General features: G+C 35.2%; 1 protein-coding gene across 2 annotated transcripts in view; it reads right to left on the minus strand.

Moving 5' to 3' along the window:
• Fbw5 (F-box and WD repeat domain containing 5) overlaps positions 1-13510 on the minus strand; it is a 120270-nt gene that overhangs the window by 62759 nt on the left and 44001 nt on the right. For both annotated transcript variants that reach the window (XM_090397235.1, XM_090397234.1), the window contains exons 4-5: positions 9300-9474; positions 767-1390 (exon numbers count right to left, since the gene is read on the minus strand). In XM_090397235.1, coding sequence (XP_090253361.1) covers positions 767-1390; positions 9300-9474 — 799 coding nt within the window. The remainder of the gene's footprint in view (positions 1-766; positions 1391-9299; positions 9475-13510) is intronic.

The raw sequence follows: 13510 nt of genomic DNA on the forward strand, positions 1-13510 counted from the left end.
CCTGGGTTCGATTTCTGTCCACGATGTGAAGAACCTTTATCTGGTTTCTTTTGATTAAATGTGAGCTAGCTGGTCTCATACGACGGTAGAGAGTTTTTACACCTGGACACTTAGGTTTTCATCCCTCAGAACAGGCAAACTGGCCCCGTGAACACAGATGGATTAGTCATAAAATATACTTAATCCTTCATAAGGAGGGCTCAACCCATCCTAAGGGGCAGGGGAGGAAAGAGGATAAACCCCATATGAAATAAGTAAATACTCTCAATAAAATTAAAAAAAAAAAAAAAAGAATGAGTTTAATTTGTGGTTCTAATCTAATGTCATTCCATAATGCTTTCTAATTACTTCTATTAGGAATAGTGTTTTTATGAAAGAAAGTAAGCAGAAAAGCACAATCACCATCAGAAAATAAGGAAGAAGTCAGGAGTGTACAGAGGCCATGTTTTTTTATGATGATTATTAGAAAATGTTATATTCTATCTGAAATTGTAAAAAAAATGTGTTAAGTGATAAAAAAACATTTAGATTTGATTTTTTTATTTTTGTACCTCTGACTAAAGAATAATATTAGCATGATGCATTTCTGTAATAACATTTCATATTTAATTTCAATATATATAGTTAGAACAGTAAACAGTTAAAAATTTTTTATTTAAATATATGGATTGAATTAGACAGTTGCAAACAGATACAAAAAAGAAAACCAAAAGATAATGTACTGATGATAAAAATTAAAAAATGCAAGAAAATTAAGAAACTGTACCAATTGAATTCCAGTCTTCATCCCAAGGTAATGGTGGATCTTCAAAATCAGATAAACTATCTTCAGAATCTTCTTTCTCTTCTTCTTCAGCACTTTCAGCTCTTCTGTACTCTTGGCTATAACGTATGGGACTATCCATAGTACATGCTTCTCTACTTTCTGCACTATAGTCAACTTTAATTTCTTGAGTTAGGGAACCTGATGCGAATTCAAAAGTACGACTTCTCGTGTCAGGCCAGGGATTGGAAGAAAGTGCATTATGAGAAACAGGATTTCCTTTGACAATAAGCTCTGCTGGATGACTGGAAGAATGTGTGCTTGCCACTGCACCAGTTTCTTCAGAAAGTGCCCCTTCATTATCGTTAGTCTCTGCAGTTAGGCAGTTTGCTACCATAACAGTGCGAATTGAGCTTGCATTTTTATTATAAAATTTGAAAAGTCGTTTAATGATTTGTTTTTTTTCTGATTCCGATTCTTGCCATGCTTTATTCAGCCAAATTGCACAACAAGATTCTAAATGTCCTAAAAAGTGAAGTCTGCCAGATAATAAGTATTCTTCAGTATACCAAGTTCCAAATATATCATAAGGCTTATTAAGAACTCTGCACTGTAGATTAAATCCCCCTAAAATAGAAATAAATACATATCAGATAAATATTTAGAGAACATTCATTCATCCACTCAAATAAAACAGAAGAAAGTCGTTTATGCATCGATTTTTGTTTCAATAAAATTGCAATATATAACTATATTAAATTAATGGCTGTCAGCTCATGTAATAACAAAAAAAGTGAAACTTTAGAGATAATTAAGATGTCAAAATAACTGAAAATGATAAAATAAAAGAAATAAATTCAATTGATTAGTTTGCTTAGTAGATTCTCTTTCTTTCTTCTTCATTTAGCTTCTTCAGTGAGAGGGTGCAGCACCATGTCCTTCCAGTTCTCTCTGTTGGTGGCTTTCCTTTTTGTTTCTGCATAGCCATGTAATCCTGTCCATGATCTTATATCTTCAAGCCATGTCCTTCGTTTTTTGCCTCTTGATCCTTTTCCCACAATTTTTCCTTCTAAAACTGTTAATATCCTCTGTCCTGCCGAACCTCTCAGTACATGTCCTGCCAATCTCATCTTTCTCTGGATCATTTCCTGTAATAAAGATCTCTGTGTTCTCATTCTCTGTAGGACAGCTGTATTTCTCACATGTTCTGTCCATGAGATTTTCAGAGCTCTCCTATACACCACATTTCAAAGGCCATTATCTGTTGCCTTACTCTCTTCTTGAATATCCAGGTCTCACTTCCATATGTGAAAATTGGCCACACTAATGTTCTTATCATTCTTTTCTTTGTCTCGATACTCACAGAACTTCTGAGCAGATCTTTATTTTTCCAGAATGCATCTGTAGCTATGGTTGTTCTTATTTTTATTTCTTTATCTTGCTTTCCATCTGCAGTAAAGTAGGTGCCTAAATATTTGTATTCTGTTGTATGTTCAATTTTCATATTGTTTATGAATATTTCTGGCTCGGATCTGCTTTCTTTTGAGATTTTCATAAATTTGGGTTTTTTTGCATTAATATCTAATCCAAATTCTTTACCTTCTTCAATTAGTAGCTGCAGTAATTTGATTAATTTGATTCTGTTTTCTGCTATTAGAATGGTATCATCAGTATATCTAAGATTGTTGTATTTTATACCATTGATACTAATTCCTGTTTTTTGTTTTTCAATCTTTTTCATCACTATCTCACTATAGATATTAAATAGATTTGGTGAAAGGATACAACCTTGTCTAACTCCTCTTTTTATTTTCACTTCAGAAGTCTGAGAGTTAAACAGTTGCATTTTCTGTTTGGTGCAAATCATTTTTATAATGGAGGCAGTTGAATGTAAGAATGAATATAATATGCCAGAGCAAATAAGGACAACAAATCTGAGTGGGATAGTTAATATAAGGCATCAAGGTAGGGTTGGGGCTAATGGGGGTCTTAAATTCATGTACACTAATACTAGGAGTATTAGGAACAAGAAGGAAGAGTTTTTGGCCATGGTTGGCACTTCCAGATCACAGGTTATAGGTATTAGTGAAACATGGCTGACTGTAGATGATATAACTAGTGGGATTGAATGTGATGGGTATAGTGTGTTCAGGAATGACAGAGAGAATAAAATGGGGGGAGGAGTATTGTTGATGATAGCTGATGAGCTCCAGCCAAGGAGAATAGAAGTTGAATTGCAGGATAGAGAAAAGAGCACATTTGAGGCCATTTGGTGTGAGATTGTGGCTAGCAGAACTAAATATACAATTGGGTGCTGCTATAGACCAGGTGATGGAAAAGATGGTGGTGACAGTATGCACAAGCAAATAGAAGAAATGGGTGGAAGGAGGGTGATTATTATGGGAGATTTCAACTATGGTCGCATTGATTGGAGTGAGGAAAGGACACACGAGAGGAAGGAACTGGATTTTATGCGGTTATTAAGGGATAACTATCTGCGACAGCATGTAATGGAAAATACTAGGGGTCAGAGAGTGCTTGACCTAGTAATTACATCTGAGGATTTGGCTGTAACAAATATGACCACATTGCCACCAATCGGTGAGAGTGATCATAGGGTCTTAACTTGGGAGGTGGCTAAAGGTGTAGAATTTTCAATTAAGACAGGGTACATGTGGAATTATCGGGCGGGAAAGTATGACAAGCTTAGGAGTTTGATTGGTTCAGTGCCATGGCATGTACAACTGCAAGGACTAGAAGTTGATAGTGCATGGGAGGTAGTTAAGAAGTGCTTGCATGAAGCAATGGCTGACTGTATACCTAGAGTCCGAATAATAAATCAAGTAGGGGTTAAATGGATGAATAACACCATTAAGCTTGAGTTGCAAAAAAAGAAACAACTATGGAGGGAATTTAAAGAGAAGGGTGACCGGCAGGCACATGAACGGTATAAAGCGCAGGCCAGAAGGGTGACGAGTGTGGTAAGAAAAGCAAAAAAGGATTACGAAAGAACATTGGCCATGTAGGCTAAAGAGAATCCTAAACAGTTTTTTAGATATGTAGCAAGTAAAAGGAAAAATGTACATGGCAGATTGATTTTAAAGAATGCCGATGGTAGGGAGGTAACTGAATCAGTTGAGATAGTTGAGTTACTGAGTGAGCACTTTGCAAAAGTATATCATCCAGGTGGTGACATTGCAGAAACGAATAACCCAGTAGATTATACGGGAATTGTGGTTAATGAAGTGGAGGTGAGTAGTCTATTGCATAACCTCAATGTCAATACATCTGTGGGATTGGATGGTATACCAGCTCGTGTTGTACGAGAAGCAGCTAAAGAATTGTCAGTACCCTTGACCATTTTGTTTAATTTGAGTCTCGGGTCTGGGTTAGTCCCGAGCGGGTGGAAAGAGGGGAAAACAGTTCCACTGCATAAAGGTGGTTCCAAGACTGCTGTTGTAAATTACGAACCGATTAGCATATCAGGAATCATTGTCAAGGTCTTAGAGAAAATAGTCAAGAGGAAAATACAAGATTGGATAGAAGAAAATGGGATACTGTATCGGGGACAGCATGGTTTTGTGAAGGGTAGGTCATGCCTCAGTAACTTGCTCACGTATTATAACACAGTGACGGCTGAACTGGATAAGGGTAATGGGTTTACGGTGATCCTACTGGACCTTGCCAAGGCCTTTGACAGGATTCCACATGGAATTCTAATCAGTAAATTGCAGCATATGGGAATGGACATAGGGTTGGTGAGATGGATAGGAGGGTGGTTGACGGAGAGATATCAGAGAGTGGTTTACTCGGGAGTAGAGTCCACAAGATGGCCTGTAACTAGTGGTGTGCCACAAGGATCTGTTCTTGGACCACTGCTGTTTAATTTGTTCATAAATGATATAGGAAATGATCTGAGAGGAACAGTTCATTTGTTTGCGGATGATGCGAAGTTGGGTAGGACAATAGTGAATGCAGATGACGTCAAAATTTTGCAGGATGATTTGGTTAGATTGGAGGTCTGGGCTAAGGAGAATGGATGTCAGTTTAATGTGGCAAAATGTAAGGTTATGCATTTTGGGGGGGAAAAGATTGGCGGCAGTTTACTGCATTGGTGGAACCCTGCTCCAGGAAATTGATGAGGCACGAGATTTAGGAGTGTTGGTAGATAAGGAATTGAAATTTAGGGGACACATTGCAAAAGTGACCAAAACAGCTCATCAAATCACTTGGTTGCTGAAGAATACGTTGACAAGCAGAGACAAGCAGGTTATTGTTCCTCTCTATCGAGCCTTGATAAGACCCCATCTAGACTACTGTGCTCAGATTTGGTCACCTAGGTTTCTTCTTGATGGGGAGGAGGTGGAGAGGATCCAGAGGCGAGTGACCAAGATGATAGCAGGTCTGTGGAATGAACCGTATGAGAACAGGTTGAGGATTTGTGGGTTGCAAAAATTGGTTGATAGGCGGAGGAGGGGAGATATGATTGAGACATTCAAATTACTGAAGGGTTTCTATAAAATTAATTCAGAAGATATTTTTGAGAACAGGGCTGGTTGTGGGAGGACTAGGAGACATCCATGGAAACTGGGCAAAAGTGTGGTTAGTAAAGGTGTTAGAGCTGGGTTCTTTACTTTTAGAGTAGTGAATGAGTGGAATGCGCTCCCTGAGTCTGTGGTGGATGCTGTGACAGTGAATGAGTTTAAGGCGAGGTATGATAGATACTGTATGAATGTCAAATAGTTGTAATGAATATGATTTGGGGCCTCCCTCGATGAGTCTAATGACTCCCTGGAGTTGCCAGTAATAATAGTAATAGTAATAATAGTAATAATCTTAAGTACATGATCTTCTATGTCTGATTTATCTAATATACTGAACATTTTATTAAGTTTTACCTGGCCTTCTGAAAGTCTATGAAGCATATGTAAATGTTCCTATTTCTTTTAAGTGATCTTCCTATTAGTATTTTTAGTTCCAGGATAGCATTAATGGTTCCCATACCTCTTCTGAAGCCTTTCTGTTGTTCACTCAATTCATTGCTTATGGCTCTTTCAATTTGTTTGTTAAAGATTCTCTTTACCTGAAGCATAAAAGGTAATACAAAGAGTATGCTGTCTTTCAATCACTGGCTAGTACTTTGGCATCATTCCATGTCTGCATAAATCTTATTCTGGGTCTTTTCTCTCTGCTGGCTTGAGGGAAACATAAGGTTTGAGAGTGCTGGATTTGGTCATAGTATCAGAGAACTTAATAATAACCAATCAAGCTACACTACCTCCACTTGGAGGAAGTGAGCACGTAGTCTTGACCTGGGAGATTGCTACACAGAATTTTCTGCTAAAAAGAGATATATGTGTGAAAATATGTATTTTCTCAAATGCCTTTGAGACCACATAATAAGTTGATAATCAAACTAGAGCAGATGGGGTTGGATATTAGATTAGTGCATTGGATCGGAAACTGGCTATCTGATAGGCATCAGCAAGTTGTGTATGGGGGAGCAATATCCCTGAAAAGGAAAGTCACCAGTGGTGTACCTAAGGGGTCTGTTTTAGGGCCATTACTGTTTAACTTGTATGTTAATGATATTGGTGAAGATTTGGATGGAGATATTCAATTGTTTGCAGATGATGCAAAGGTGGGAGTAACTATGAAGAATAGTGAAGATGTTTGTGGCCTTACAAGAAGACTTGAATATATTGAGTGATTGGACACAGGAATGGAGATGAGAGTTCAATGTTGCAAAATGTAAGGTTTTAAAATTTGGGAAACAAAGATGGGATGTAGAATTTATGCTTGGTGGGGATGTGTTGTCAGTGGCAGAAGAAATAAGAAATATAGGGGCGATAGTGGATAAGTATCTGAAATTTAGGGGACACATTGCCAAAATTGCAAAGACAACACAAAGACTTCTGGGTATGATGTGGAGGACACTAACTTGTAGAAGTAGGGAGATTCTTGTTCCATTGTATAAGGTTTTGATTAGTCCACACATGGATTACTGTGCCTAGATTTGGTCACCTGGTTTTCAAAAAGGACGAAGAGATGTTGGAAAGGGTCCAGAGGCGACTGACTAAGGTAGTTTCTGACCTCTGGAATATCAAATATGAAGAAAGATTGAGAAGATGCAATTTATAGAGTCTAGTGGATAGGAGGAAGAGGGGGAGATATGATAGAGACCTACAAGTCAGTAAGGGATTGTTATAGGATCAATGTTGGAGAGGTTCTACAGAAAACAGTAGGAGATCAGGGGAGAACCAGGTTTTCTGCACCCAGAATTGTGAATGATTGGAATGCCTTGCCTGAGAGTGTGGTGTCTGCAGAGAATTTGAATGGGTTTAAGGTGCAGTATGATGAGCTGTGTGTGTATGATAAAAGGACCTCCTAGATGAGTCTGACTCCATGGGGTCTTGGGGTAATAATAATAATAAAATGTGAAAATAGGTATTCTCTCAAATGCCTATGCAAAATCCAGCCAAATCATCATGTAGCCATTTCCTTTATCCAACTCAGTTGCTACTATTATAAAAGGTTAGTAAATTACTAAGACATGACCAACCCTTCACAAAGCCATGTTGCACCCTCGGAGTATCATATTCTTATCCATCAATTCTTAAATTCTCTTTTTGATCAGCTTTTCCAGTACTTTTACCACCACCACTCCTGGGATGCTGATTGGTCTATAATTTGTTACTACAGTTTTAGCTTCCCTTATTGCAAAAGAATTTTGTCTTCTTTCTACTGCCTTGGAACTCAGCCAGAGTTGAGATTTAAATTAAAGAGCCTAGCCAGAGGCATTGCCAGTTCCCTTGCTCCTCATAAAACATGAGTCGATATCACATCTAATCCTACGGCTGTATTTATGTTGAGATTCTGCAATATCCTAAGAAGCTAAGAATCCGTCAACTCTGTTCCTGCACCAGTCATGTCAAATGCCAGCAGCAACTCCACTATTTTGTCTGCTTCTGTCATGTCACCACCATCAGCACTTCTTAGTTATCCATCCATAGCTTCTTACTTGTCATTGAGAAAGAACTCTTTGGGATTTCTTTTGGCCTGCTTGGCTAGTTTCTTCTCATAATCTGATTTTGCCTTCTATACCATGCTGGTCCCCATTCTTATCTGACTTCATACTGTTCATGAGGACAAAAATGAACTGTTAATTCACATCTTCATTGAAGAATATAAGAAATCAATGTGTGCTCTCAATTGCAGCAAAATGAGAACTAGCAGATAATACATTTAATCCCTTCATAGAGAATTAAATGAAGAAAATTACAGTACTATATAAAAGCTGTTGCAAGTCAGTGACTATTTATGAATCAGTTTCAGTATTTTTGAAATGAAGCACTCTTTGAACTTCAAGCAGAGCGGTATTAAATTATCAAAAATTTGGATGATGTCCATTACAATTTGGAACTGTGCCCACAATTATTTTATTATTACTTCCTTGTGTTTTGGAACAAGTATACTGCTTGAAATCCAGCAAAATATCAGCAGCTTAATAACTTCCATTTATTTAGTTCTTGTGGAATTATGAATAAATGCCATTGTAAAAGTTACTGAGAAGTCACTTCAGGCTGTTCACCAGGGGTATGGATTAAGCTCAATGCTTGGCAATTGCGAAGAATTTTAATATGAACAATATATTCTAGATGTCTATTCAGAGTCAAAGGTAAATGACTGAATTATGTTGTAAAACAGTCAGAAAACTTTTACCAACTACTATAGCTTGAAAGATTACTGACGGAGCTCAAATTGAAAATGCTTCTCCTGTACAGATGGTAATCTTGCATTTTTTTTTTTTTTTTTTGTGGGAAGCTGACAATGTTCATTGGCATTAAGATATAATGAATATTACACATAATAAAGTCATACTTATATGTCAACCTTCACAAGCTAAAATAAAAAATCTTAAAGAAAAAGAACATTTGGCTCATTGGCCTAACACGTTACTGTACATCCACTGATACGAGACCCTTTGACGCTTCTGGGCATGTCAGAAGGCGGAGAATCCATCCCGATAATAGGGTAATCAATCCGTATTGTGGGATGTGTTGTTTATTATTGCACGGCGAAAAATTAACTTCTCTTTTATGAACATTGTATATTTTAAAGTGGTAACTATTTTGCTTGTATAACAGTTGGAAAATTTTATGTATAAAGCATGTGATTTTGAATGTTGTACATCACCTTGTTTCTTTCTCCCTTCAACATAAATTGACTCTTCTTGGTACATTTCCAACTGAGGTTCTCGTATCTGTAGTGTCAGATAGTAAAGATGCATTTTATTGGAAAGTCTACAAAGGAAATGAAAGACCATATAGTTTTTCTCATCTTTGCAAAGTGCCAGTTTCATCTATTATACTTTTTGGATAGTGAAACAGACTTTCATATATTCATATCCTGCTGATTACAGAAGAGCAGAAAGGATTTATACATAAAAGGTTACTAATATTTAAAGAGAGAGAGAGAAGTAGAATTAAAAACTGCAGCATTATATATAATATACATTAAACAGATATGAAATTACCTTGGAGGTTAAATACTGCAATTTCACCAGAAGCAGTATGGGCACCAAAGTGTACTCCTGAGACTAATAGTAGCGTATCTGATTCATTGAACTGGGAAAACTGTGTATAATTCCAACTGAAGGCCTTCATATCTGCACTATATTTTACTGTAGCAGGATATGTTGCATTCCAAACCTAAAATTAAAAGTTAATTACTTATATTTATATATCACATTGAGCATCAGAGAAAGGAAAATAGTTACATTTTAGAAAAAAAAAAAGAATATTTTCAAATAGATAATTTAAAGAAATAACAAAATACAGTTAAGAAAATTTAACTTGCTACTTTTATTAGTATAAAATAAGTTAAACTGAAAAATATTTGGAAGTTTTTTTTTTTTCCATTCTTTAAATTATATTAATATTACAGTAACCTCTGTGGAGTCAAACTCATCATGGAAAGCCCATTTGACTAGCAACTTGTATATCACACACTGAATCTAGAAATCATTTACACTACCTATTCAAAATCTACTCCTCACACCAATTTTCACCATAAGTATACACAACTTCCAGGGGTGGCCTCTCATTCTTCCCATCCACTGCTTTCATAATCCCTTCTGCATTTATCTAAGATGATAATAACTTAAAAAGAATAGAAAGTTTAGCAAAACAAGTATTCAAGAATGGCAAGAAAAATACCAAATATTGGTTTTCTCATTCTTTGTTTGAAAAATCCAAACCTAGATTGATTCATGAAGTAAGAGTGCATTATACTGGACAAGAAATTATATTCTTGTTTTACTCCTTTACCCAAGTGTTGGCAAACAACGTTTGCATGAGAAATATCTTCATGTGCAGACTGTTTGCTTACACTTGGGTAAAGGATTAGAAACAATGGAAAAAAAAATCTACAGTTTATGAGCATTTTAAAATGCCAAAATAACATCTGATAATACTGGAGCTATAACAAATTAATTTATTGATAGGAAGCCAGTAATAATAAAAACTTAGCTGTGTTAAACTATCATAGAATTGGGAACACCATGTGAGGAAGATAAATAGGAATATTTTTTATTTATTTATTTATTATTTTTTTTTTACAACAGGCTAAAACTACTGCTCTGAATAAGTGAATTACTATTATTATAAAAAACCTACAGGGAGTTAGGGACTTATGAAGGTAGGCAACATTTTACTCACACCATGTTATACCTTCTCTTGAATTCCTTCAAGCTATTTGCCCTCACAACCTCCAAAGGAAAGCCACAAATTTTTCTATGAGAAAAAAAATCTATCCTCACCCGATGACTGCATCCGTTTTCAGCTTCCATGGATGTCCTTTCATCCTCCAATTTCAGTCAAGTAACTTACTTTTCTTTAATCTTTGCAGTTTTTTTTTTTTTTTTTTATTTATATATATATATATATTTTTTTATTGTATTCAGATGCCAGGAGAAGCATTTTTTAAATGAGGCTTTTATTTTTATTATGAGGCAACTAAGATCACAAACACAGATATGTTTCTAGAACATGAGTCTTCTAGGCTGTTTGTTTCGTAAGGTAGGATGAGAAGAAAAGCAAGTTTTTGAGAGAGGAGAAAAACCCTTATTATTTTAGAAAGGATTCATTCATATTGAATTCTTTCCTAACCAAAACATGAATGTTGTCCCAAGAAATTGTTATTAAAATTATTAAAAATTCTCTAGTTTAACTTCGTGCCACCAGCATATACATATCACACTGCTTTTGTATACATACCACAGCATCACCATTAGTTGACAAGCAAAGCCTATCAACAATATGCAATAGCCGCTGCTATGATTCACCTGCTTCTAACTTATCACAGCCTTTGGCAAGTTAGTTGCTAATCAGCAGTCGAAGTGTTCATTTCTCTTGTTGCATATTTTGTATCTCGTCGTAACCCTATCATGTCCAGTAAAAGAAGTAATACAACCTGATGAAAATTCCAACATAAAAAAGGCAAGGAAAGCTTCAAGTTTAGATGCTAAAATGAAGGTCATTAAAGCATATGACAAAGGAAAGAAAGTCAGTGAAATAGCATGAGATGAAAAACTATCACATTCAACTGTTTCAACAATTATAAAAGATAAATCAAGAATAATGGAGGCAGCTAAAAGGGCAGTTAATATGAAATGTACAATTTTAATGAAAAAAAGAGAAGGGCCAATTCATGAAATGGAGAAGCTTTTAATGATATGGATAGATGATCAAATCAACAAGAATATTCTTCTCAGTTTGTTTACGATTCAAACAAAAGCACAAAGCCTATTTGACAATTTAAGGAAACAACAAGAAGATAAATACAGCAAGCATACATTTAACACTAGTAAAGGTCGGTTTTATCGATTCAAAAGCTGATTTAACTTACATAACATACGAATAATGGAAGGAGCTACTAGTTCCGATTTTGAAACTGCCGAAATTTTCAAGGAAAATCTGAAAGAGATGATAAAAGATGAAGGCTTTTTGCTAGAGCAGTTTTTAACATAGATGAAACTGGACTGTTCTGGAAAAGAATGCCAGAATGAACTTACATTCACAGAGAAGCTATATTGGTTTTAAAGGCATTTAAAGATAGGATTACGCTTCTTCTTGGAGGAAATGCTGCTGGTTTTAAATTAAAACCATTTCTTGTTTACTGTTCACAAAACCCTAGAGCTTTGAAAAACATTGACAAGAATAAGTTGCCAGTTTACTACAGGAGTAATCCTAAGGCTTGGATGACAATTGTTTTATTCGAAGACCGGTTCTTAAATTGTTTTATTCCAGAAGTATGTACCTACTGTCTTGAAAAAAACATTCCTTTTAAAATTCTATTGCTGCTTGACAATGCTCCTGGGAATCCTCTTCACATCGGCAATTTGAATGAATATATAAATGTGATGTATCTACTGCCCAATACAACAGCTGTAATTCAACCTATGGATCAAGGTTCGATTGCTACATTCAAGCCATATTATCTGAAAACGACATTTTCTCAAGCAATAACAGCAATGGACAATGATGCTATAACGTTACATGATTTTTGGAAAAATTATCGTATTAACTAATGTATCCTGAACATTGGAACTTCATGGAAGGAAGTATCAGAACAATGTATGTGAGGAATTTGGAAGAAGTTACTACTGCAGGAGATACTCGAAGAGTACAATGAGCATAATATGTTATAACAAATTGGTGAAGAAATTGTTGAAATTGCAAGAAAACTGGATCTAGAAATCAATATTACCAATATAGAAGAATTAGCAATCATGAAGAAGGTGAACTGACTGATCAAGACTTGATTTTCCAAAACGAAAGAGTTATACAAGAAGAAAGGAATAATGAGGAAGATGAAGAGAAATCGTTAAAAATATTTACTGTAAAACGATTAGCTGAAGTATTTTCTAAACTAAATCAAGGACTTCAGCTACTTGAAAATATGGATCAAGATACTGATTGCTTCATCAAAGTCAAAAAGCAAATTTGAGAAGCAGTCAGATGTTATCGTGAAATATATGAAGAAAAAACCCAACAGACAACATTAACTAATTTCCTGATTAAAAAAGCTACTCCCGATCACGAGAAATAACCATATCGTCCAAATGAGTGACAGTTACTCACCTGTTTAATTAAAGACACCGTCAATAAGTTTTTTGTTTATGTTAACTAATATTTAAAAGAATTTCAAATTAAAGTAAGTGCACCATTTTTGATATGTATTTTTTTCTTAAAATTTTCTTTCTTACTTTTGCATTTATATGTATATGTGCTAATAAATAATTTATAAATGTTTATGTAAGTTTATACATTTTTAACTGTTTTATAGAAACGTTAAACAGAAACCTAACTTATGAAAATATCATAATAGAAATCAAACAAATCAAGACAAGTCCTCGACTTACGTCAGAATAGACTTATGACAGACATGTCATAAGTCGAGGACTACCTGTATATCAAAAAATAAATAAAACACATAATATAATATAACAGATAATACTCCGGCTATAGCTGGAGATCTTAATGCCAGAATAGAAAGGCATTGGAGAATCAACAATAAAAAAAAAAAATAAATAAATAAAATGGAAAACAACTTATAATAAATATAAAAATTTACATTCATATTATATCATTATTATTATTTATACGGGCACTTCATGAAGTCAAAAGACTCATTGCGGGAGACCCACTTTATCCATTAACACAATATCTATCATACATCTCCTTA

The sequence above is a fragment of the Typopeltis vanoorti genome, chromosome 8 (genome assembly GCF_054136105.1).
Source record: "Typopeltis vanoorti isolate ZY-2024b chromosome 8, IOZ_Tvanoo_1.0, whole genome shotgun sequence".
In the NCBI taxonomy this organism is placed as follows: domain Eukaryota; kingdom Metazoa; phylum Arthropoda; class Arachnida; order Uropygi; family Thelyphonidae; genus Typopeltis; species Typopeltis vanoorti.